Here is a 27,044-nt window from a genome sequence, read left to right as displayed (position 1 = left end):
CTATTGTAAATATCTTAATGAAGTGCGGGTTATAAACCATCCATGGTTATTGTCAGGAAAATTTCCAGAAGCCGTAACGAATTTCAGACTAAATGTGACCCGCTAAAAAGGGTATTAAGTCTCGCAATGCCAAAACACATAATGGCCTGTTCTAGTTGGAGAGGGCAAAATTTCTTCAAAAATATGATTTTGTGTATTTTCCTTTGATAGCTTCTGTACTATTTATATTTTCAGAATTTGTGACTATAAACATGGATACTGATGAATACAGATGAAAAATTGATCGTTCAGTAGGAAATCCTATAGAGCATTGTGTTTCCAAGCGCTACACTTTGTGAACTTTTTCTTGAAAGTGCCTTTATTGAATCCGAAAATGTGGATAGATACAAATATCTATATCTCCGGAATGCAGCGCACTACACGGGTTATTCAGATATAAAATTGAAGCGGAATACAGCTATGTCAAAACTCGTAACCTGAATCTGGCAACTTATTACCCATTTTTCTGGAGCTGCTCACAAACTTCATGACGCTAAAATTGTTCAAAAACATGACAATGATTATATACTACTAGCAATAGCATTAACTGAACGAATTTGAAGCAAAGAGGGTTGGCAACACTGCATGTTCTTGGGAAACGTCGAAGTGCGACACGTTAGGGGACTTCTGGCGCGGGGGACCGACCATTAACCAAGTTTTTGGTGGCCGGTGGACAACGAACACAGTTCCGGGGGCTAGGTGTAGTTCCTCCATGGACCAACGGCCAAACAGTCCATGGTCCTGGAGGAAGGCGTGCTCCACGGGCGCGTCAGCGAACCTAAGATTAGAAATAGAACGGTTCTTTGCCATGTTTGTAAAAGCTACTTACTTCGCACTCAGTCCTTCCAGACCTATCGTACATGAGCTGAATATCTACAATGACAATCGATGACACTTTTTTTCAGTGCTGCTAATGCTATTCTGTGGTGTTAAGTGACCGTAGTACACAGGTACATGTGCACGACCCACACCCCGCATGCACATTACACTATTAGTATCGTTTATTTACATGTGCCATGCACGGCTGCACTGCACCGTGTTATGTCAAACGTTACGAGCTAATAACATTAGCCTTCACCATCGTGTCACTGGTTCCCTCGCTCAACAGTAGGTAATTAAATCGATGCTGTAGGGTAGCCAATGAGGTTCCCTTGTGATCAATGGCAAGTGCACGTCACGGAATTTTTTTGTGAACCAGTGTCCTTGATCCGTCTCGTGACTATTTCTTTTCATTTCATTTATTATTTCTCTGGGAATACAGACACAGGGTACAAAGCCAACTGAAACAACAGACTTAAACAACATTTGCTTACACCCCTGATGGCTAACCTGAATAAAGGCGAACTCAATCACTGTCGAGAGGGTCTCCTAAAATGTCAACAAATAAAAAAACACACTAAAAAATGATGATCACATAATTATAGAGATTTATTATACAGACTAATCTCAGAATTATTAAATATCAGCTTATCAATATGGTAAAGATACATGTAATCAGCTGGTTAGTTTAGGCAAAATTGCACCAGGGTTTGTTGGAAAGTAGTGGGCGTTATTTAAGACTGAGAAATACATGTGTAATAAAAATAAAGTTTTGTTGCTATGGTTATTTACAGGAATCGTAAAAAATGCTGGGCAAAATAAACCCAGTTTACTTGAGGCGGGTAATTAAAAGTTACATTTAGTACATAAATTATTTACTACTTACAATGGACCTGCCATGAAATATACAAATAAGGCATGCGCATGCGCGTTACTACCACTGGTTGGCAAAGTTGCAATATACGCGGGCAAGTATAAGCACATGTACATGTACATACAGGCTCCATTTCTGTATTAGTACAGTTTGACTTGAGTACCAAACGTTATGACAAAGAATTGGTACTTTCCTACCTCAGAGCACCGGCAACTTCATTTAGTTTCGAGAAAAGTGTGCTTAAGTATCGAAAAAGAGTTGTAATAGAGTGTTGATTGGTCTTCAATGCACCAGGATGACGGCTGCATTTGCCAACCAGTGGTAGTAGCGCACATGCGCCTGCAGTTCACATATATTTCATGAAAAATCCATTAAAGTGCAGGTCAAAGGAATTTCACCAGTAGCAACATCAACGGGTTAGGTATCCCACAACCTGGGGAAGCTTACAAATAGTGAATTATAAAATGCTTATGTACATGTACGTGAGAAGCAATAAATAAATTTGATCCTGTCGAGAGGCCTCTTGTTAACTATGGACAAGTTCTCAATGTTTACATAAAACCTGTTATACACACTTTTGGCAATGAAAACTACTGACGGGAAATTTGGCCTATTATTTATAGTAGAGGAGGTGATCCCAGTTGAATGCGACGGGCAGAGTAGTCTGTCATTAGTGCGAAATCCAGGTATGTGTCTTCGAGGTAAGCCTACACACTTTCTATGGAATGTTGCAGAGAACAATAAGATGAAGGTACCATACAGGGCAGTACAATTTTACTTGACTTTGCGAATCTTTAGAAATGACTAGTCTTTTGACAAAGCCCAACATCCTAATTACTGTAGAAACAATCGAATCAATATGCCTTTTCCAGCTTAAATCATCAGATACAACCACACCAAGATACTGATAACGATCACCGATTTCAAGAGGACCGTCCAGTGGTTCTGTCGAAATTCCTCTACCTCATGAAACCTATATCATGACTGTATTCTTTAAACTGTTTTCTGGAAATTGGAATATAAAATAGCTATAGTCGAGAACATAAATAATTAGTTCGGTTGACAGTTTTATGGTTATAATAGTGGTCATTCATAACAGCACTAGTGATCCGACACGTGTTGGCACGCACAGTAGGAAAATACTTCACGGGAACTGTATGAAACTGGTGTTGACGATTATTTAATCAGGAAACAAAATTCACATGGGGGGGGGGTAATTGAACTGACTTATCTAATTCCAGTAAAACAACATATAGGCCTATACATTTTCGCCATTAACTTTGCCGTCAAACTCTTAGAATGACAACGTATGTAAATGATCTTTCAAGAATTGCCTTCCATCACTGACTCTGGACGCTCGGGTGAAAAAAAGTTGGTCGCGTGCTTTTGGCATCAAATCCGCATCGAGTGTAGAAGAGGCGGTACAAGCTAGCCCACAGAAGCCCGACAATTTAGACCGAGTCGGTTCTGGAGGTCAGAGAACGACGATCGAGAATCGTCCAAGATCCGAAACGGCAAGTCTCATTCTAAAAATAACATTAACAGAGAACAGTGACGAAGTAAGGTATGTATGAAACACTGTGGGATTGAAAAGAAAGGTTCAAAACGCCTCGGGCCTCCAAAAATATAAGGAAATCAAAGGAAATCAAATAACAAACACCTGTTAATCAATGGAAGAATAGAAATAATTATTTTCATTCATTTCCCCTTTATATCTGTTCCTTGCTCTATGATCAGAGCTACCCCAACCCCGGCCCCAACATGCCTAAGAGCCAACCCTGGATCCCATTGGATACTGTCGGGATTATGTTTTACTTAGTAAAAGCCACGAGTGATCTCAACTTTGATCAAGTGGCTTAAGTCTGTTCCGGGGATGAAGGGGGGGGGGGGGGGGGCTGAAATGAAAACCTTGCCGTGCACTGGTTATTCGAATCAAGGGGAAGGGGTGCTGACACTGCTTGGTACTATAGGGGGCGTTGTTTATGGCACAGCTGTACATCTCATAATCACCTCTCAACTGAACATCTATACAGCCTAAAACATTTTTCAGAACTATTGATAACGTTTTGTTTCTTAGGAAAATCTACAAACTCCTCAATATTTGTCTTTTTTAACCACAAATAAATGAAAGGAAGATTCAATAGCTCACTCCCATGATTTTTTTTACCAAGTAATTCGTACAATATCAATAAAATGCGAAGGTATTAATAATTTTGAAATAATTGCCTTGATTTCTTTTTTGGGGGGGGCGTCCATAATGTACGTAAGCACGAAATGCCGACTTTTCAGACCCCCTTCCCCTGTACGTATGGCCACGCAGTGGCTCCAACCCAATCCCCACCTTCCTGTATATACTCATTCCACAATTCCGGAAGACGCTGTCGGTCTTTGTGTCATGAGTAATGTTGCAGTTTACTGATAATGGGCGTTGGCACCAGAGGATAAATAGTGGGTGGACGGCTGGTGGATACTGTGTTGGAATGGTTTTTGACCCACAAAAGCTGATTCTGGTATTAATTTGTATGAGAAAATGTATTGATATGATGGAGATTCATTAAAGGCAAATTTTCGGTTTGTACTGCCTTGAACCCCCTCCCCGTCTGTACGCATGGTGTACGTACGTAACTACACCAACCCCCTCGGGGATTTCCTGCTGGGGAAACTCGACTCGGAAAACGTCTATAAATGCGGCTGTGGATGCTGCTCTACGATTTCGGATTTTGTGGCAAGGGAGTCTTCCGCGAAGGCATGAAGACTATAGTCCCTTCTCAAGACTGTAATAAAACCATTTTCCCAGATGAAAGCACGCGGTGTATCCCAAGACAGTTGTGCAATAAAAAAGCCGGGCGATCCCTTCTGAAATTCCACCTGCCCTCACTTAGTTAACACCACTGTTCCAGTGGGTCAAAAGCAGACAGACTACATGCTTCCATAACAGGTTATGACAGTTCCAAAACTCCCAGTGTGCTACACATTGAGTAGGTGAGGACACCAACACCCATCGCCGATGAACCTGCACACGAGCGTACCAGTTATTTACAATAAGAAGTAATGTGTACTGTGATATTACATGTACAAACCATCTGCCACAATCTCAGAGGACTTTTCTTTTAGACATTGCTGAACCTGATGTGAACTTAAAGATGATACAGAGAGAGTGCAAGCATTGCCGGGAGTTGTGATGCACTGCATTAAAAGGTCCACGCATGCACGGCAACGAAACAAGAGATGAAACAGACAACAAAACTTACGGGATTACCAGCAGTTTAAGAGATCACCAGCAAGGGAAATATCGAAAAACTTCCACCAGGCGCAGATACTTCATGAAATTACTGAACAACACATTGACGAAGGCATTCCTGTCTACCCATCTCTCTTAAAGCAAAAGAGTGAAATACTCATTCTTGCACCACTCTAAAAAGAGTTAGCCTATAAAACCATCCCAAAAGAGTGAAAACTACTCAAAAGAGTGAACTTTCAGCTCCTCTAAAGAGCTGTTTAAGCACAACCCAAAAAGAGTTGTCATTTTTTTTTTATTTAATGGTTCCTCTTTTAGGTATTTTTTCACTCTTTTAACTTTAACTCTTTCAAGGATGATTTCCGCTGTCTTAAGAGTGCTTCCCACTCATTGGAATGAGGGACTCACTCTTTTTTGAGAGTGAGTTTTTCACTCTTTTGCCTTCAGAGAGTTTGAATTCCATTGGTATGTAGCGAGTAAATTATTTTGGTGTAATATGCATGTATCATTAACCCTAACCCTCCTCAATCCTTCACCTGTTGGAGGACTGAGGAGTGTTAGGGTTAAAGTTCCCCATTCCTCTCTGGACTATTCCTGATTTCATATTTTGGGGTTTGCATTCTTTTTTTCCAGTCTCAGATACCTGTGTTCGCTTTTGAAAGGTCTCTCATTCCGTGGGAAGGTAGGGAAACATTCGTGATAGGTGTTTTACAATGATTTCTTATACTGAAAGCCGAGTATGGTTCCCAGGGATATAAGAGGACATCAACATAAAAGTGACGAGGTACCGTCCGTAGGTATTCGTATTTATGACATCCGACCATAATTAGTTTCCGTAGCAAAAGTTAACAGGGAAAGGAGAAGGCCGTATATTTTATGCCTCCTCTTCCCCCTCATCGTGAAAACTTTTTAATTCCGATACTTTGTTGATGGCAGTAATCAATGTCATGCATGCTACGCAGTGTTGCCTCCCCTCTTCAGCCCGTCAATGAGCTGGAGGGACAGGGACACCCAGCGAGCAGATGGCCCCCTATCGGCAAAAAATCACAAGCTGCAAAATTATCTGTTGTTATTGTAATGTTCTCTCCCCTACCCACCAGCTAGAGCTGGGCTTCCACAATGCCCAAAGCCGACGATGGGGATGAGTTATGCCCCGCCCCCAGCTCTCCTGAACAAAAATTCTGTAAGGGCCCACATCTGTGCTAGATAACTCGGTTGGTGGAGTGTTGGCACAATAATGGTCTGAAATTTGCAAGTTCTAATTCTGCCCCTGTCATTTTCTTGATTTTTTATCTTATTAGTATGGAAGCGTATTTCTTCGTCGACTTACGTCGACTTATTCTCTCGTTTAAATGACATAGCTATCTCGTTTAAACGCGATATCGCTATCGCGTTATTTCCAATTATAGCGATGCCGTTTAAACGACATAGTTAACTCGTTTAAACGATTTGTATCTCGTAGGGTTAAACGAGAAAATTCTTTTCTTTTCGCGTTGGCAGCAATACGCTTCCGTATATTAGTGTGAAACGACGAAAGTTACTTCCGTAAACTGTCATAGCGCCCTCTCCTGTTCATGGTGTCAAACGAGTCCAAAGAGGTTTCACGTGGGAAACACGGAACATTAACGGGCGTACGTAGAAATAGAGTCAAGCTCTTTACTACTTTCTGCATCACTTACGGTAAAGAAAAAGCTGTAAAATGTTGACGCTCCAACTAATCATTGGTCGAAACACAGTGTAACAACTGTTTTGCTCAGGCATGGAACCTTAAGCGGTGCCAGCTATTCAGCTGCCCACAGCTCAGATGAGATTGGTAACTTTACAGCACTGCTAGGTGCCATGCATGTCAGTCACTGTGCGCTAGAGCCGTATAAGTACCCACACTTTGTACACATTTAATGCACATTTCCATGAAGATAATAATGGGTGTCTTAATAAAAAGGACACCAAGATAAATTTGTATGTTTCTTTAATGTGACTAATTATTTCGGTAAATGGTAACCATCATCGGTTTCAATTCATTACGATATCCTCTTTTGTATGACACCAAGAAATTCAAATTTCTATCACACTCACAGATGACTCATGCAGACTGAGCATGAAGTGAAACAAATCAGAAATGGCTTTGTGCCAAATAGCAAGTTTGCTGTTGAATTCATACTGTCCGGAGATGGCTTTTTTTGTCAGAATTATGTTATGTTTGCTAGACTCTCCAGAATGCATGTTGACCACTTAAAAGCAATGAGAGCAAGGGCAGATGTGATTAGTAGGCCTACTTGATGCTTCACCCTGTGCAAACCTGTGATACATCCGGTGCAAAGCCATGTCTGATACGGTCCATTATTAACAGATCAACCCACTTGTGCTCAGTCATGTGCGATGGAAATGCAGATTTCTTGTTGTCATTTAAAGAAGATGACATACTGATACAGATTCTATTTACCATTGCAAAAATAGTTTGTCACATTCAAGAAACAGATAAATTAATCTCGGTTTCCGTGTTTAAAGACAACCCCCTTACGTTTTTGGTTGTTTCCTCCAGAAAACTCCAACAAGGGAATGCATGTGTGTCTGGACCATTCTCGTTGTCAACATGATGTCACTTTTGCCTTCGATACACATTTGACAATCACCATAAAGAGGCAACAAAAGACCTCTTCATGCCATGCGATCATGTCAATGCAGGAGTTCCTTGATGTGCGACTGTGAGAATTGTTGTTAAAAGTATCTTTTTTTACCCACAAAATAAATGAAAGCTCTGCTCTCTTTCCACAAAATTAAAGGCAAGTGTTTGGAGCGATTGCCAAATACCCGCCACTCCAAAAAGACCCCTGGCATCACTTTGAGTTTGACCTCTACCTGGCTATGAGGTTGATCATGTGGGGTAGTTGGGTATTCAATTGAGCTAAAGGGTTTCTCAGGCTACTGTTTTTTAATTTTTTATTGAAAGTGAGTCCAAATCTTCTCAACTAAGGGAAAAACTGGAATTGTCTGAGGAAAAGTTGTTTCAGATTGTACTTGTCAAATTTGTTCCATAGCAAGCCTACCCCCAGAACTGTGTGGTTCACTGTCCGTGGAATGCGGCGGACAATGAATCCTGCAGTTCCGGGGGTAGGCTTGCTATGGAACTCTTTCCACACTAAACTTGTAGGTGTTCAACCATATGTCCCTCAAATCTCCTCAGGTGTAATCTCCTCACAGGCTTCTGTCAGTATGTGGCTCCAAATTAACAAGATGTTATTGTGACATTGATGACCTCATTTTAATAATTTCTGTTTCCCATGTGATTGTGATGTTCCCATGCTATTTCTAGCAGTGCTTACCAGTGTCGAGACACATAATTAACGTCTGATCATGACAACTGAGCCCTTGATGCCGAGAGAGTCTGGCAAACTCATCGCCTCAAAGAGTCAAGATGTCACCATCTCAGAAGATGGGGCCTGCAATATTGCTAACACGGTGAGAGGAATAGTGCCGTTAATTTCATTGACAGACTCTAGTTTGAGTAACTAGGACTCTAAGTGCTTTACCATTTGGACATTGTCCAGTCACGTTTTAAAATAAAGTGATGTAGAGAGTCCTGATTGCCTGGACTAGCTATGCTAAAGGCAGTGCAGAATGTCACCATTGAACTATAAAGTTCTGTTCATCGGAATTTGGTGGTTTGATTTTTATTTGATAAATTCAGGCCTTTCGATCAAATCTTACTGCAGCCTCTACATTGTTGTGCGCTCATGTTCATTGTATAGTCTTTAGTGAATAATCACAATTAAGAGTTCTGTAACTGGACCTCACTCCACACCCTGTGCTCAAATCCCTGTGAGACTGGTCTGTGAAATTTTAAGTGTTTTCTAAATTCTTGTGGTAAATGCATAAATATTTTCCCTGGTAAACTTGACGTTTTAGAACATATCACTTGCTGATGGCTGACATGTCAGGGAAAAATCAGTTATGTCTATAGAAATCTTCCTGAATAGTCTTTGGAATAGCAGTTGGTTTATTGGTGCAGAGTAGACCTTTTTCCTGTGATGTCACAATCGTGCTGGACCGCCATGTGTTGTGGTGGTAAGGAATGCATAGTGTTGTCATGTTAATCTACTTATACACCAGTCAAGCATGCAGCATTTGCTGGTGGGCTTGCACGTACATGCAGTTAAAGCTGCCCGTAGGAATATGTGCGATCACTGGGGCCTAGCTGGTCCACACGTGGCAGTATTGTTTACATTTAGCACAGCCTAGTCACGTGGGTGAAAAAGGTCTATAGGTACGGAATACTCGTCATGTGTACCTTGTAGGCCAATGATTGCCATTACTAGCCCTAGCCATATTACGTAAATAATTGTCCTTGGAACTGTCACTGTTTCACAGATTTTCGGAAGTTTAAAGAAGAACGAATACAGCGCGAAGATATGGAAACAACATGATCTGCACCCTAAACTGATAACAAAAGAGACTCTCGATTGGTCAGTGAAATCTCTATTCTGATGCTTCAGGCACTCTTTATAAAGCAGTTTCACACATGCAAGGAGCTACTGCTAGGAATGTTTGCTCTTGTATTTGTTAGCCTGAATCCCACTGTTGTTTGAAGGTGAGAGGTACATTTTAGATATCACGATTTCAGGGTGTACATCTTCTAGTTTACAGGCAAAGATAATTAATTCGTGGGTACGAGTTGTTTTGAAAAGTGCACTTCATTGTTCACGTTGATCATGATAACTGATGAAAAAAAAGAAATTGGGCCTCCAGGGTTGAAGACGGAAAGTTGTTGGGGTTGTTGCCTTGGTACAGTATTTGTATGCCCTGTTATTAGATAATAGGAAGGATTATGCAGTGCTTGGAGGGGCTTTCTGAATGGACAGAGATTAATGGCCATCGGGCCTTCTCATGGAAATTTGCTTTAGCTCGTTTAAAGCCATGAGTGGGATTGAAATCACAGCTTACAAGTGTGGCTACATTGGAACCAGGCACCTGAGTACCAGATGGCTCGGATCTGGATTTGAACCAGTTAAAACATTTATGGAACCTGGTACAGTAACCTCACAGGCAGTGCAGAGAGCTTTTTAGGTCTTTGGTTGAAAGTTCCACCATAAAAACCGGTATTCAGTTGACTCTTGTCAAAAAGAATTCTGTAAATAACAAGTTGCGTCGTAATGAAAATCCCAATTTCTTTGGTTTTTTTTTTCTACTCCTAAATGAAGTCCTGGGTTAAAAGTAATTTGTCTGGTCTCTTTGCCGTTGTTACAATGAGAGTTGACTGTATGTGCATTTCGGTAATTTGGGTAACTCATTTTATTTCTGAAGGTTTTTGAAGAACTTTTTAGGGGCATTTTTTTTTTCTTTTGAGGAATGTTCTGTTTGCACTATGGAATGGATCCCTTATACGCTAGGAACATATAACTGGCCTTTTCATACTTTAAAGGGCCTTATCTGGAATGCCATTATGATAAATCTTAAAATCTCTCTCATCTGTGGGTCGATTCAAACATGCCTGAAAAAGAGCTCACATCTCCCAATATCTGACATGGCTTGCTGCTCATTTGGTTTTCAGCAAGCATTTGTTCTCTCATAACGCACATATGTTTTCATGGTTAGGTTTTGCCTTGGTCCAGCTGTCTGTGTATTATTATCATTTCTTGTCAGTCTATCAAAGGGTGTCTTGCCACAGGTCTTGACTTTCAAGAAGAAGCGTCCACTCCAATTTCCGTCCTTTACACCCTTTGACTATTATGTCTCCAGATTTACTTGTGTATTCTGTGCTTGCATTTCTCATTTTGGCATGGAAATAAATGTGAGTCGAATGGAAAAAGGTACACGGTATCCGGTTTACTTTTGCTCACTCCCAGCTCGCGTTGTTTTATCTGTGTATTTGCGCAGGATCTTTGTAGTTGACACGTTAAACTTCTCCTTCTGGAGTGAAACAAATGACAAGCGATTCCTGGTGGACTATCGAGGCGGTACGCACAGCGGCTACTGGGCCCTGTGTGCAGCGATCAACAGGGCATTGGATGTAAGTTGACCTGACCTGTACGGAACAGTTTGAAGGGGGTGAACATGAAGCAAAGCGGTGAATGTTTTCATCATGTTTTGGGTATGTGGAAAGTGGTGTAGCCTGTTGTCTACCGGAGGTGGTAATGCATAATTGTTGTTAAGTTGTACATAATAGCAACCCAATTTCTGAAGGATCTTTTCAGGACAAAAGCACCCATTGCAACCTACAATGTAATAGCGAGTAAATTCTTGAAGGTGGTATTCGTCACCATGTCAGATCAAAGTTCCAGATGCCAAACATCCGGTCTCCAACTGAAGAGCACTAAGTGAAAGCAACCCTGTGCAGGAACTTTTGCACGATGTGTGCTTGTTCATAAGATCTATTCCAGGAAGTGCTGGTTTTTGTGTAATTATTGTGTGAAGTAATGGTCACTGGGTTTTCAGTTAAATGCGCACAACCCTGTCATACCCGGAGCCTCTCCATGTGAGAGGCAGGCACCCCAGTGTTGTGGCCTGGCAGCAGAGCAGGGTTTGATTTGCATTAGAATCCTGGGCCGCATCCAGTAAATTTGATGTTGGTCGCATGCAGCCCCCCAACTTAACAAATCCTACCGTTTAGTCTTCACTTTGCCCGCATTATCTGTTTGCTGTATAATTTAAACAAAGGAGCCCTGTGATGATCCTTCAAAACTCTTTTTAGTCAGCCAATTTTATGATTTACTGGGGCGGTCAACCATGGAATCTGAAAACAAAATTCAAACCCTGTATAGTGAGTACTCAGAACCTTATCCACATTGCTTGTTCAGCCTGAATGCAACCTTGACACTTGAGAATAGCATTTGTTGTCTCTAAGCCATCTTCCAAGCTTGAATCTGGAACAACTTCAGTCAGTTCATGTAAGCCAAACAAAAGCAGTTCAGACATTGCAGTTGTGCCCAATCCAACCCACTAGCATTGATGCAGGTCCCATTCAATTCAGCTTTTCTATATCTTTGTTTTATTTTTTGGGGGGGCATGGACAGGAAGACATTCCAATCACATCACCATCTTATTACTCTTCGATCACCATGGACCAGTTGAGGCACATATTCCGGTCAGCAACGGACACGGACATACCGCTCCTAGACAAGAGGCTGGAGCACTTACACGAAGCTGGCAGCGTCCTTCTAGAAGTAAGTTACTGATTCAGTCAGGAATTCTCACCATTCTGGCTCAGTTTATCACAGGCTTCCTGCAGTCAGACCGGACCATGGGTGATGCATCCTAGTTGCCTTTGCTGTCCTGCTCGGCTGACGCAACATTGCCTGTGGCTGATGAAGCCGCAAATCTTTCAAAGTGATCCCTATTTCTATCCACAGGTCTTGTGTTTGAATTACATTATGCCAGATTCCTGGATATGCATGAGTGTACTTCCATTGTTATAAGATGATGTGTGTGTTTGGCCAGAGCCTGATGAGGTTGTCCTACGTATGATAAAAATAGCATGTATGCCAGTTTCTAACAACATTCCCTGTAGTTACAAGAGTGTCAAATTAACCTCATCCTCACTAAATGCAACAGAATGCACCAGCGTTGAGAAATGGTTGCACATTGGTACACTATTTAGTAGTAAGCACAAGTTGTAGAGTACATTGCGTAGCTTTGTACGGCCCAGGCTGTTGTTTATCTGGTGCACTACACAAGATTCATCAGTGCATTGTGAGGCATTCTGTTGCATTCAGCAAGGTTCGCATTTCAGCTGTGTTGCATTCTGTTGCATTCAGCATGGTTCTCATTTCAGCTGTGTTGCATTCTGTTGCACTCAGCAAGGTTCTCATTTCAGCTGCGTTGCATTCTGTTGCATTCAGCAAGGTTCTCATTTCAGCTGTGTTGCATTCTGTTGCATTCAGCATGATTCTCATTTCAGCTGTGTTGCATTCTGTTGCATTCAGCAAGGTTCTCATTTCAGCTGTGTTGCATTCTGTTGCATTCAGCGTGGTTCTCATCTCAGCTGTGTTGCATTCTGTTGCATTCAGCAGGGTTCGCATTTCAGCTGTGTTGCATTTTTGTTGCATTCAGCAGGGTTCTCATTTTAGCTGTGTTGCATTCTGTTGCATTCAGCAGGGTTCGCATTTTAGCTGTGTTGCATTCTGTTGCATTCAGCAAGGTTCTTATTTTAGCTGTGTTGCATTCTGTTGCATTCAGCAGGGTTCTCATTTTAGCTGTGTTGCATTCTGTTGCATTCAGCAGGGTTCTCATTTTAGCTGTGTTGCATTCTGTTGCATTCAGCAAGGTTCTCATTTCAGCTGTGTTTCTGCTGTCAGGAGTACTCCACCTTTGAGGTTTTAATGCGTATCATACAGCCATTTTCCATCCCACCATCATAGACAGTATATATTTTGTAGTTTGACATTTTGGTGTAGGAGTGAACAGCAGTGGGTAATCAGATTAGATGGTTCAAAATGTGTATTTAATTTTTAACCCAAGAACTTTACAGGCAACTGGCTCTTTAACCCTTTATCACCTGTTATTTAACTTTGATGTTTTAACAGAAGTTTGGAGGCTCGTTTGTCAACTGCGTCTCCCAGTGTGAGAATAAGGCTTCCAAGCTGCTGCATCTAATCCCTGAGAACTTTCCGTCATACCGAGACGTTGCCATGTTTGAAGGAATGGCCGGTAAAGTATATGGGTTCGTTTCCTTCGAAAAGTAATTTCACTGACATGGTCTGCCATCTTTAAAGAATGAAGTGAAAACTATCATAAAGAGTCCTTTTTGCTTCAAGTTACTGGGATATCTCTTGCAAAAGTAGGAGGGATTCCTGATGGCTTGGTAGTGGTGCAGACTTTTTCAATATTTGTAATTCATTATACTATATTGCTCCTCAGTGCTGCATGAAATAAAGCACATCAGTTGGTGAAATTACATTTTTGCCTTTGGAAACTTTTCAATGTTGGTTTAACTGTTAAACAGTAATTGGTGAAACATTGAACACAGGCATGACAAAAAAATAGTGTGCTCCAATCTGCAAGGGCATTACAGCATTGTCGTTGGATTCTTACCACAATTCCAAACCCATTTACATGTACATGTAGTTACCACCAATACACTTCTAGTATACCCACTACGTTGAAAAATGTCACAGTCAGCAGTCAATGTGTCAACACCACATCCATATTAGTGTTATAAGAACTGTGTTCCAGCCTGTTGCATCCTATGAATATTCAATAAAGCTCTGGAATGGTGAAATACCGCTCTGCCCAACAGACTCTGTGTTATCGATCTGTTGATCTTGTCTAGGATCATAAGGATCCTGCAGTAATTGATGTGACTTGACAATGGCAGTTTCCTAGCAGTTGGTATCCTCATCTAATCACAGTGTCTAGCACATGTTCCCTGGGCAACCACCTCAAAGAAATCCTCAGCAGCCTGTTACTTGTGTATATAAAGCGTAAATAATTGATGCACTGCATTTGGCCAATCATCAAGCCATTCTGGTTCCAGTTCAACCCTTTGCATAATTTGTTCAAAATCTACATAATGGAGCGCATGCATAATTGTGTGAGGCTCTTTTTACTTTGAAACTCTGTACCATGTTGCCGGGTTAATTTGTCCAAAATCAAGCCCACTCTTTTGTTCAATTTTATGGGGTGTAGTAGGTTTCAGCACATTATCAACAAATACTTGCAGGACTTTTTACAGTCAAATTATTCAATCTGATAATCCTTTGAAGTTGATTTGGTCCGCAACACAACACCCATACAAAGCTATTGACTTTTATGAGGAATATTTAAAACATGACTGCAGAGTATAATCTGTGTTGCTCTATTATTAAAAAGCTAACGAAAATCTTTTTATGTATCCTTTGTTTATCCCAAACAGTTTCTTTGTACAAAAGGGCACAAATCCTGATTGCTGATATTTGGGCGTGCTTTGAAGGCAAAGGTTACGGAGAGTTCAGCGATATAGAAATTCTGACTATGTTTGCAGATTACAGGTAAGATTGAGGTTTTCAATATGTTAATTAATATTTCTAGTCTGGCATGAACACCCCATCTGTTTATTTAGAATTAAGTGGGAATTATTTTAGGTTTACACTCATGAATACATACCTTGTAAAGTTGGACGCTATGTCGATCACTAATTACCCTAAAGTTGGTATGTTTGTTCTACAATTTTCATGTACGGAGCTCATTTACCTGTCATGATCTTGTTATTTTCAGAGTACCTCAAGTCTTGAACTATTTTGGAGTTTTAAAGTATTCATCCCGTCTCCAAGAGATTCTCCACTCAGGCCGTCTCTTCACACCAGGGGAGAGGCTAGAGGTTGAGATTAGAGGTTGCTCCATCTGGGCTGTCGAGGTGAGACTCACATATGATCTTTCTTGCTCTCTTTATTAATAATAATTGTGGACAGTGGTCATAACTGTCAGTGTGCCAACGTTATCAAGCCTGCTCATCGGGCACATAATCACTCATTAGCCCATCACTGTTTGCACATCTTCTTATGAAGTATACAGCCTGGTGTGACCATTTCAGGTTTAATAATTTGGCCCAATTAGGAATTCAGCTTGTTTAATATGTGGGGCGCTGTATGGTTTTGCATTGTTGGCAGAGTGCACCACTGGGAATATAAGTTGGTCCAGTTGAGAACACATGTCCAGTGCACGTACACACTAACTCTTCAACAGCCCATATCAGGTTGCATTCACATTTTGAATGTGACATTTTAAAGGCACATTTTTTTGAAATTTTTTTTGTCTGAAATAAGTTTGATCTCATACTTTGGAGATGTTCGAGTGCTTGTCAATTTCCTCGTATAGTTTTAATTTATCGGTAGGCCTACTGATTCTCAGTGGTGTTTTGTCCCGAATGCAACAGCTGAACACATCTTTATGAATCACCTTCGTGACTGTTTGCAAGTCATGCTGACTCACTCTCCCTGCTAGCTAGCCTCCTGGCCACCACAGACCACACGAGGAATTAGCTCCCATTTTCTCAGATTTTGCCATTTATATCGCTGAGCTGGTGACGGCCCAGTATTACAGCAAGATCTGACACCTGCTGTGCCTTGTGTCTAAGGAGAGTTGCAGTTCATAGATTTTGCTGAAAAGATGTTACATGTACACACGCACGTCGATGTCATTTGCTCGTACCGTAACTGCAGCTGATACGACAGAAACTGAAGGACTTGATGACCCAAGACTCATCGCTGTCGGGACTGACTCTGAACAGTGTCATCATTGATTTCTATCTGTGGGACTACTCCAAAGACCACTGGAGGGACATGCAGCATATTCCCATCCACAAGATACGCAGTACATTGTATTGAAGCAATCAAACCTGCCTGTGACCAAGTCTTACAGATAAGTATCCTTGTTGTTAAGACTGTGTATCAACTGCATGTTCACAAAGAGTGTCATGAATAGCAACACTAGGGTTTATGTCTAGAAGGATCAATGCAATTAATTTTTCTGAGATTCACCTCTTGTGCGTGTTTCAACTCTTCTGCAGCACATGGAAACTGAAATCATTTTAAACATTCAAAATTGATCAAGCTTTTCCAGACAAGTGAGGGCGCTCTTTATAGTGTGATGTAAATCTGGGAAGAAGACCCTGTTCCATTTGTATGTTCTCATGTTCAAGTTTTGAACCACACATCTGCTGCTTGCAGGCATTTTGACATAAAGTATTCAATAGTAAATTGCCAAAGGAAATGGAAACCTTCAATGTATGAACAATCCTGTAATTTTGGTGTACAAATCAATGTACATTGTACCATTGAGGTTTAGTGCCTTGGACTACTCGTAGTTTTGTGCATGAATATGTAAATTCACATGAGCATAAAACCAAAAGGCCCCAATGCTAGACAAAAATAGCAAAATGTAACTTAAAAGTGAGGTTAAAGGGACCATGTAATAGAAAGATTTTATTAAAGTCCCTGAAATTTTACTTTTATGTAACTGTGTTTCTCATGTGCATTATTTTAGGCAAGTAACAATTCTCACTTGATTGTGAAAGGAAATTAACCTGCATACCACATACGTGTGAGTGTGATGCCACTGTGGTAATGGCTTCTAATCGCCTAATATGTGCGATTCACAATTGTGCTCCTCCAAGAATTTGCAAAGCATTGGCCATTACAATGCATAAAATCTGTCAACCCTTTCCAAATGCACATTTTGCGCATTGTGATTGGCCAATGCGTTGCAACCCTTGGAGGCGCACTACTGTGAATTGCCTTTATTAATCCGTACTTGACAAATGCTTGTTTGGCTGTAACAAAGAGGGTCAGTGTTAACAATACAAAGCCATTGCTGATCTAGTTCTTGATGTAACTATGGAAAGTCGTTATGCCATAATGGCCGAGAGGAATAGGGTTAATGCTCAACGGAGCGATATCATTAAGCCAGTTATAATATTGAGATAGGTCTGAGCCTGTAGCGAGAAGTGCAAGGTTATGACCACGTAAACGACAATGTTGAGGTAGTACTGAGCCTAAATTGGGCAGGTGTGTGTACATTAATTGTTAATGAAAGAACACTGCCATTACCTTAGCTGGAACTTGTGTGAGTGTGGTGTAAGCATGATGCACCAATTTGCTTGCAGTGACCATAAGATGAACATGTATATACATTCCATCTTTTCTCCAAAGGACGCATGAGGTGCAATATTAATTCTGGATGCAATTGAAGCTCAAATAGTGGTTTTCTGCAAAAATCTCAAATCAAAATCAGCCCTCATATCAAACTTGCCAGATGGCAGTATTGCCCAGTAATAAAATAATATTTACAGGAGTATATGCACAAATTCCATATTGTTTCAGTCATAAATTTCAGAGACAAAACAGAAGCCTTTATTTTGCCATTTTTGTTAATAAATATGTATTTTTTTAGTTATTTATGTGCTGAAAGCCAGAGAAAGTTTCAACTTTTTTTCTTGGAATTTTTTTTATGGCCAGTGCATCTTCTTCAAAGACTTTTCCCATTTAACTTGGGGTCGCCTCGATCCCTGTGAGCAGCAGCCTTCCACTTCAATTGATCTAGGACCCGTTCCTCCATGCCATGGTGTGTTTCATGGCCTCTCTGACACAATTCCTGCATCTGTTTGCTTGTCTTCCCCCTCTTCCTTCTCCCGGGCACATCCGATTCCTCCTTCCTTTGGACACATCCAAACCATCTCAGCCTTGTTTCCCAACCGCCCCTGCCGTTTCCTCGGTGCACTCGTTAGTCTTCTTGTCCACAGACAATTTTATGTGTTCACATCTTTTAGAACATGTATGACAGTGATTGTCCCATGATTTAGTCCCATGGGGTAGATATGAATATTTTCAAGATGCATTTTTGCGTAGGGGAGATGTTAATTTATATAACGGATTTTGCCTTGACATCTGCACTAGTAAGCAGGAGGTCGTGGGTTCGAGTTCCACCCGAGTAAGCTTGTGAGTTTTTTTGGCAAGCTCTCGAACAAGTACTGAGCATACAGTGCTTATTAATGTACGTTGGGTAAGGGCGAAACCCGTTATATAAATTAGATATGAATAGTCTGCCTGAAGGTAGCCAGTGGGAAAAAAATTTACATTTTTTATCCATTTGTTGTCTACCTTATTTTATGCCCTTCACTTCTTTTGTCAAATTTTTCATAGCTTTGGGCAGCTGGTTGCTGGGATTCATTTTCGGTGCCCTGCTTGCCACCGCTTTTTCATTTGTTGTGACAGGAGCGATCATCCTGGCCACATTGCCAGAGCTCAGCCTGGAAACGACATTGCTCTTTTCCTCACATTCCTTTTCTTCCTTCGTAGCTTCATGCTTTTGAAGCTTTGAGAAGAGTACGGTAGCTTTAGACAGGTCAACTGGAATCTCTTGGCATGCATTAGTGTCTTCAAGAAACAGCATATACATGTATTACCGTGGTTTAATGCTGGGTCCTTGGTGACTCCACTGATTGGAGCAGCATATTCCTGGTACATGTAGTTGCATTTATCGTAGTACAAGTTGCATTAACTTTATAATTAGCTGAATGTGACCATTATTAGTGTAGAAAATGAACCTTATTTATACTGGAATGTTTCAAGGGAATTCATAGCATTTGCAAACCTATGACTGTGTAGTACTGGTATAGTACTGCTTCAGGCCACCATCGGAGGCATTGGTGTGCAAAAAGAATAGTTTCTCATAATCTGGGATGCTCACCTCGGGGACAAATCAGGCAGTCCAACAGGTATTCCAGCACATGCTGTTGCTCAGTCTTCCATGTTATCGGTTGCTTTGATGACAGCTGATTTTTGTGCTTGCGTGGGTTGGGGTTAGGTAGGGTTTCTTCAGAGGAGCATGGTTGCTAGTTGCTGTTGCCTGGCTAGCACTGGGACTTTGAAGGAGCTCATCACGTAGAACTTAAACTCTCTTTGAAGAGTTCTGGGTATATTGGTGGAAGTAGCTCAGCAGGCCCAGAAGTTTTCTTAGGTCATCAGTTGAACTGGGTTTCTTGTTTCTCAGTGTTTGAACTGCAGCTATGTCCGCTGGGTCCATCTTATGTCCCTTGCCAGAAATAATTTGTCCCAGGTAGCAAACTTCCCTTTCCAGAAGCCCATTTGTTTGGCTTAAGCTTGACACCTTTATCCCAAAGCCATCTGAGAATTTGTCGCACATTCTCCAGGTGCATGTATAAAGTGTCTCTAAATACCAGAGTATCATCAAGGTTGACTACTGCAGTTTCCCCACCTAGATCACCGTGACAAAACTCCATGCACCTTTGGAAAACTGCAGGTGCATTAGTTAACCCAAAGGGAATCTGATTCCACTCATATAAACTCTAAGGAGTGATGAATGTGATCTTCTTTGTCTTTCTTCTGCCATAAAGCCTTGATGATATGCATTCTGTTGATCAATGGGTAGAAAACCAACAGTTTCCTTTGAGACTATCAAGGATGTTTTGGATTCATGGTATCAGCTGTAGGTCTGGTATAGTCTTCTGATTAGGCTTGCAATAGTTGATACAAAGATGGAGCGAACGGTGATTCTTTCGGACACAAACAATGGGAGACGGATAGGGAGACTCTGAGTTCTCAATCCAACCCCTCTCAACAAGATCTCGCAGATATAATTCCACTTCTCAGTGCAAAAAAAGTGTGGGAACTGACCATGATTACTTATGCACTGAACTGACCACTGGGGACACTGTCTTAAGTTTGATGGTCTGAAACAATGAGGAAATCCAATATGTTTACTCTGAAAACTTTACACTCCGTCCAACAATAAGTCTCAGTCCATCAAAGCTTTGTCTTTGTCCACTGAAATGACAACTATCAGCCTCTGGACAGCTCGTTGAATGAGAGTGTAACTGGCTACTCCACACTGGCTTAACTTGTCAGAATTCTTCATCTTCACCTCAACATTCTTCACATGTCCGGCCTCATCAGGGTAGATTTCATCAGTGATCCCGTCGGACCTTAGGATACGGGTTTGCATAACACTTGTTATCTCAATCGCTTTAATCCAGAATAGCTCTTCTTGCTCGATGTCCTCTGTGATGAGAACTTTGGTTGCCTTTCTAAAACTCCTTATGTTATACATGGCAAGGCTTCTGGCGGTGACCTTCAGGAGTTTCTTGCAGCTACTAAACCTGTTGGTATCTCTTCTGCTGGCCAAGGTGTCAACTTCATTTGCGTCAGCAAGCATTACTACCTTTGCTCTCTCTGGAAGGGTGTGTTCAGAACAGGTCTGTTCAATCAGTCACTGCTCAATGGGCTGCTGCAAGAAGGCTGGTCCCTGCTGCCAGGTGCTGTCACATCCAATCTCCACTGGAGTCTTGCCTCTGGTGATGAAGTCTGCGACGTTCAACTCTCCTCTGCACCACCACCACCAGTCTTGAGGTTCAGTGGCCTCCTGTATTTCACCAATGCGGGTAGCAATGAAGGTCTTGAACCCTTAGCTCTGCTTCTGAATCATGGACCTCATGATTTCGCTGTCAACTATATGGAATTCCCTGCTGAACTCCAATGTCATCTCCTTCTTGATGGAGCAAGTGAGTCGTTTGTTGAGTACTGCTCCACGTAACTCAAGCCTGATGATGCTTACAATCTCTGTAGGAGCAATGTGACTCATGCTGGCCACTAGGTTGTAGGTGTAGCTACCATCCTAAAGCAGCCAGTGGACAAATGCTACAGTATCGAAAGCTTGCTCAGGGCCATCAGAAAAGATGATGAGGGTCAACTTCACTGTCGGATCAGCATCATCTGGTTTGATGCAATGGTGGAAAGAGATTGGCAACTTCACTCAGCTCTCTGAAGAAAATGAGCCACTTCTTTCTTATCTCTGTGGACATTTCATCATGGCAGCTAAGTTTAAAGTCCCATATCATACGTAGCAGGATCTTTGCTTTGATGGTGATGGGTGCAAGTAGACCAAGTGGATCATATAAGTATTCCATTCATGGGCTGAGACACAGCTTCTTTATCAAAATGGCGGAGATCGCTGTCAGCACTTCAGTACGCTGCAAGGCTGGCCCATGTGTTGCATTTCTCTTTATGGGGGAGAAAGTGATTCTGGTAATGATGCAAAACACATCTTTCTTGGGGGCCCAAGCCATGCCCAGAACTTTCTCGCTGATGTCTTAATTGGCTCACTCCAGGTGGGACTCTCCATTCTCTGTACCAGAGAACATCTAATCCTTCCTTCAATGAACTTCTTTATACAGTTAACATTAAGTAAGTTGTGTTTAAAATCTACAACATGAAAATACAAATAGGAACTAACAATAGGTAAACCTTAATAATGGACTATCAAACAAAACCAAGTCACTACTTTAGTTGGCAAATAACATCATCTACGAAGAACCTACTCATATAAATCCCTAAATCCTGCATTTATAAGTCAGTTAAACAATAATGAACTATTGTCTTCTAGAAGAAGAAGAATCATGATCATCACAGAAACCATGCAGTAATAAACAAGAAACATCAAATTTCTCTTACACTGTTTTGTTTCTGTAAGCAGCTAAACTCACAGGAAATCTTTCTCTCTCTGAACTATGGAATACACTGTCTGAAAATATAACCTGGGTTATTTATGAGATCTAACGGCTTCAATTTATATGGCCAATTCTGCAAACAACACTCTTCCTTCAGTTCTGAAATCACATGGAAAATGTATTTGCATAGTGTACATGTGGCAAGAATGTCTAGTGACCTCTCTAGATATGCAAGAAAAGTATTGGTGTGTATGCTTGGAATTTGACCATAATTACTTGTACTTACTGAACTGACCACTGGGGGGCTATCTTACATTTGATGGTCTGAGACAATTAAGGAAATCCAATTAAGGAAAACTCCTAAACTGACTAACTAACTAATTTCTGGCTCTGCCACACTCTATCCAGGCTCTTCCCACCTGTCCTTGCTTCTACACAGCATTCTCTCTCTATCCTGTCTATGTCTCCTCTCTGCCCTTAAACTTTGTTATATCCTCAAGCCACCAGTATTTCATGCCACTTTCAGCTTGTGGTTGCTGAATGGGTGCTGTCATTTCGCTTACACATGTACAGAAAGCGGAAGTGCACCCATCCTAGCAAGGTTGCCAATACAGGTGAGGCTATAAGTCAGGCACTCCGTGTAGGACGTCACTACGCAAAACTCATGCTGCATCGAAAACCCATTTACAGAACCGATGGACAGACACACTGCAAACAACACGTGGGTGCAGTGGCACACTTGCCCGTATGTAGTATACTGAGCGCACGGTGGTCGCTTTAATCCATTTATTTTTGCGACTTTGTGTATCATCAAGAAACGCGTAAGAAGTTAGTCTCTGTGGAATAGCTGGCACACCTACATGATATGGAGTAAGTACAATGTATTTGGCTTTTGTTATTCTGTACTTGTACTTTACAGGAATAAAATTCATAGGCCTAGCTCTTAAGACCATGGAGAAAGGAAATGACCATGTTGAGACCAATCCTAGGAGTAGGACCAGGATCAACACTAGGCATGCCTACAGTATACATGTATGTACACAGCCCATTTCTGTGTGAAAATGACACATGTGCGTAACTTTAATAGGTCTGTGCCCACTTAGATTTTGCACACATTTTGCAAATTGTTTATCCCTCCCAAGCAAGTCGTTGGGTGTGACGATGTGCTCACCATGCTCATGTGCAGCTGTAACACTACCATTTCAGTACTTGTACTACTAGGCCATCCTGTGATACAAGGCATGCTCTGCATATTAGACTTTTATTAAATGATATTTGACGTGACTGCATCAGGATGATGTAGATCAGTTAATCAATTGTCTGAGCAAGTTAGACTCTACGAATTGACTTTTTAAAGATTTGGATATGGTCCAGCGAAACATGGCAATGTAAACACAGTGTATGCTCATGAGTGTCAAGTCGCCAACTTGGCCTGGAATCAACTCACTCTGAGTCAACTCCGTCTCAGGTCAACTTGGTCCCAAGTCAACTCGGTCTTGACAACTATGGAAGGCAGGCACTTGGCTGCAGCATGAATAAAAATCTTCCAAGCTAGTTTCAACACACTTTAACATACCTGTATTAAAGTACACGTATTTCCAGAATTCTAACATTGCATGTACTGTTCATGTAAATTTACTGACATGTGCCTGAGATGCCTGGCCATGTAATTTGGGACGGACAGGCACTTGGATGCATCATTGATTACTGCAGATGAGAAGGCAAAATCCCAGTCTTTCTTGCCGGCTTGACAAACTTTGGCATATAAGTATTTCCAGAAATCTAGCATTGCATGTACATGTTAATTACAAACATACAAACAAACTGTACATGTACATGTATATTAGTCCATTAAGCCTGATACAAAAGTCAATGAAAAACTTGGTTCCTGATATACTTGTAACTTCTGTGTTGTTGAAGTGGAAATCAGTGGATTTTCAAAGACTCAGACTTGAACTTAGACTTAGACCTTCTGGACTTGGACTCGAACAATGAGAACTTGGCTACCAGGACTTGGCCCAAGCCCCTCTCCCTGATTTTTAACTTTATTTTACTGCGTAAGACTGGTGGTCTATATTTTTATATGTCTGTGGTGCTGCGACATGTGCAAAATGGGAAAACAGGACATGACAAGGTTTGGAATGCTCCTTGATACATTTGTAGGCTAAGGCCAAACAAAAAATTAGGCTTGTTTTCCTGTTACACTGAAAAATAAATTAGGGTGCTTGGTTGGGATGGCACTTTCGGTGTCTCAATTCAGTTAGGGTTATGTACATGAACAAGACTTGGGTAGGACTGTGAGAAGGCACAATTTTCCTGGCAACGGAGGCTCCTTTGGTGGGAACTGCACCACAGGCGATTATGAAGTACACGCATCATGGTTGCATCACTACCAGTGAATAAACTCTCCCCACCAACAAGCATGACATGGCTCTTTTCAACCAATGAGGGGGAGCTTCTGCTCAAGGCAGATAGACCTACATGTACATTTCAGAAAGAATTCCATGATGTATGATGATGTACACTTATCCAGGCTTTTCTTCCCACCTCTAAAACTGAGCATCTCTTCATTGTCTTCGTCACTCATTATCATCTTGTAATTGGCGCTAAATGCGCTGTTGGATGATCAGATAAATAAATAAATAAAATAAATGTAGATGTAGTATGGATTGGGCTTGACACCCTTTGCACAAATGGACCATGGAGGAAGAAACCTTATGACACTGGTCTGAAATGTTCAAGTGTTTTCTTATAAGTGAATACCAGCAACATTTTCACTACTAAATTTTGGTCCTTTGGGACACTTTTTATTGCTTTGAGATGGCTGGTAGAGCCTGTACTAATAATGTTAGGTCACTGTAGGGAATTATTAGTGGCATCAGTAATGGATTTCTTTCCATACATTTAGGCCTACATCTCGACTAACATTGAGGATATCAAGTACATGTAATCATGCCATTGCATCCTGACTGTTAGCGTTCCCTCACGTGACGCCCTTGAAAAAAATTGCCAAAACCCCACATAAACATTTTGAGAAGTTCTGTAAACAGGATAATTTCTATTATTATCTCAATTTACATACACTTAAAGGTTTGTTGGAAAATTATTTTAAATTTTTGGGCAGGTTTAGAAGTGTCCATTTTGCATCAAAGGAAAAAAAAAATTGGAAAAATAAGCCAAAATAAATATTTCATTGGAAAGTTGTAGAGGGTGAGTTAAATCAGGAGTTTTGAGATTGATGTTGCTCCAGCAAGGCACTGGAGGCAAAAAAAATCAAACTGCGCCAAAGTTAGGGGGCGTCAACAATAAATGAAGGATGTTGTGATAACAGTAACAGCTGAAGGGATGCATTGTCTTTGTTTTTATTGTAGGAGGAAGTCATTAAGAGAAGTTAACACGTAGAGTCAGTGATGACATCTGTATTTATCTCCTTTTTGCTCTTCTCAAGAAGCGGGATTAAGAGACTCAAGTTCCAGTGAGGACCCATGTGACAGCAACTCTGACAGTGATGAGGAGCAAGAACAGTGGCTGGAGAAAATAGCAGGTAGAAAAGCTGTCACTTGTCAGTCATGTATGCCATCCGCGAAGAAATCAATTTTTGCAGGTAGATTTGGTCCTAATATTGAAGTTTTATCTCAATCTGTCATATAGTTTCACAGTCACTTAGAAGTAGGAAATGGCAGTGGAAAAGTACATGTATACATTCTTGGTTGACTTCTCTCAGAAAAAAGGTGCTGTGCAAGAATGGTATGTTGGATTTTCACAAAAATGGTGTCAGAATGACCAAAAAGAGTTATGAAAAAACTTCAGAAGGCTTCTTGAAAAATAACATGCACTTTGATAATATTGGAAAATATGTTAAAGGGAGGTGGATTCCCTCTCCCTTCCCCCAGCTCTTTAGGGTAAAATTCAGAGGTTCATCAAGAAATTTCCACTCACACAGCCAGACTTTTCACAATTTGTTAGGTTGAGAAAGCAGTCACTGGGTACCTCCTGTTTTTTGTACATGTGTCAACTGGCTGAAGATGGACCTTTTCTGAATCAGCCGGCTTAGGCTGACAGAATTACACAAGTCTGTGGCAAATGACCGAAGCCACTCACTTGTGGCTTTAATCATCTAGCCTCAGCCACACTTTTTGGACATCGCCTTAAAACCCACAACTCTGCCGGGGATATGCTCAAACAAAAGTACATTTATTACAATGCATACAGACATAACTGCTCCCTTTTTGTTACTGTATTTTTACCAGGTGTGAAAGGTGATAGCAGCGTGATTGGTTCCCTGCCCCTGGGCTCATCTTCTGGCATCACTGGCCTGATAGAGTAAGGTGATAGCAGCGTGATTGGTTCCCTGCCCCTGGGCTAATCTTCTGGCATCACTGGCCTGATAGAGTAAGGTGATAGCAGCATGGTTGGTCCCCTACCTGTGGGCTCATCTTCTGGCATCAATGGCCTGATAGAGTAAGGTGATAGCAGCGTGGTTGGTTCCCTGCCTGTGAGCTTATCTTCTGGCATCACTGTCCCAGCAGAGTAGCCATCTCTTGTTTTGTGACAATAATAGTCATGATTTGGTTGTTGCAACAATTTATTTAAAGGTACAGTCCATCATTTGTCTTTTGTGGATCATTTTTCTTTGAAGCAACAAAATTACTTCTAGGACTTAGATTCAGATCAGAAGTTGCTGAGTCATGTATTAAATTGTGCCTGATTTCAGCATCTGGGAAACATTCTCATATTCAGTCGAATGCAGCTACATCTTGCCACCCCCCTGAACTGATGAATTATAGAAACTGCTAGTGTCTGTGCATCGTGTCAACGCTTGCACGCATTTGTAATAGTGATTTTCAAAAAATTTGAGAAGGCGCCTGCTTGAAATCATTCTTTCATCATGATGACCGTTCACAAGAATGAATAGGTTCTCACAGAATTTAGTCCTTTATCTAAACCAAGTATACTTTTCAGCAACAATTTTGGATACCCTTTGGATAACTGCAAATGATAGACTGTACAGTACTTTTAAGCCATTTGTCCTTGTACAGGGTTCCCACAGTCATTGAAAATCCTGGGAAAAAGTTGTCCCGGAAAGTCTTGGAAAACTCATGGAAAATTGGTCTGAGGAAAAGTCATGGAAATCAAGATTG

General features: G+C 41.2%; 2 protein-coding genes across 13 annotated transcripts in view; one reads left to right on the top strand and one right to left on the bottom strand.

Annotated features, from left to right (window-relative positions):
• The window catches only part of LOC110989604 (uncharacterized), a 31,383-nt gene extending 30,286 nt beyond the window's left edge, over nucleotides 1-1,097 (bottom strand). The window contains exon 1 of one of the 2 annotated variants that reach the window (XM_022254114.2): nucleotides 869-1,097. In XM_022254114.2, coding sequence (XP_022109806.2) covers nucleotides 869-901 — 33 coding nt within the window. In that variant the 5' untranslated portion in view covers nucleotides 902-1,097. The remainder of the gene's footprint in view (nucleotides 1-868) is intronic. The other variant, XM_022254113.2, reaches the window with a different exon arrangement.
• Nucleotides 1-17,858, top strand: part of c9orf64 (chromosome 9 open reading frame 64) — a 39,167-nt gene extending 21,309 nt beyond the window's left edge. For 3 of the 11 annotated variants that reach the window (XM_022254122.2, XM_087135242.1, XM_087135238.1), the window contains 8 exons: nucleotides 8,284-8,429; nucleotides 9,339-9,433; nucleotides 10,845-10,977; nucleotides 11,981-12,130; nucleotides 13,490-13,613; nucleotides 14,818-14,932; nucleotides 15,159-15,297; nucleotides 16,103-17,858. In XM_022254122.2, coding sequence (XP_022109814.2) covers nucleotides 8,325-8,429; nucleotides 9,339-9,433; nucleotides 10,845-10,977; nucleotides 11,981-12,130; nucleotides 13,490-13,613; nucleotides 14,818-14,932; nucleotides 15,159-15,297; nucleotides 16,103-16,267 — 1,026 coding nt within the window. In that variant the 5' untranslated portion in view covers nucleotides 8,284-8,324 and the 3' untranslated portion in view covers nucleotides 16,268-17,858. Of the gene's footprint in view, nucleotides 1-6,530; nucleotides 6,784-7,512; nucleotides 7,676-8,283; nucleotides 8,430-9,338; nucleotides 9,434-10,844; nucleotides 10,978-11,980; nucleotides 12,131-13,489; nucleotides 13,614-14,817; nucleotides 14,933-15,158; nucleotides 15,298-16,102 lie in introns of those variants that run through there. The other 8 variants (XM_022254118.2, XM_022254120.2, XM_087135237.1 and 5 more) reach the window with 8 other exon arrangements.
• Nucleotides 17,859-27,044: the final 9,186 nt, after the last annotated feature.

The sequence above is a fragment of the Acanthaster planci genome, linkage group LG04, assembly GCF_054643075.1.
Source record: "Acanthaster planci isolate LZ-2023a linkage group LG04, COTS_SCS, whole genome shotgun sequence".
NCBI lineage: Eukaryota > Metazoa > Echinodermata > Asteroidea > Valvatida > Acanthasteridae > Acanthaster > Acanthaster planci.
This window is presented reverse-complemented; position numbering and strand designations above follow the sequence as displayed.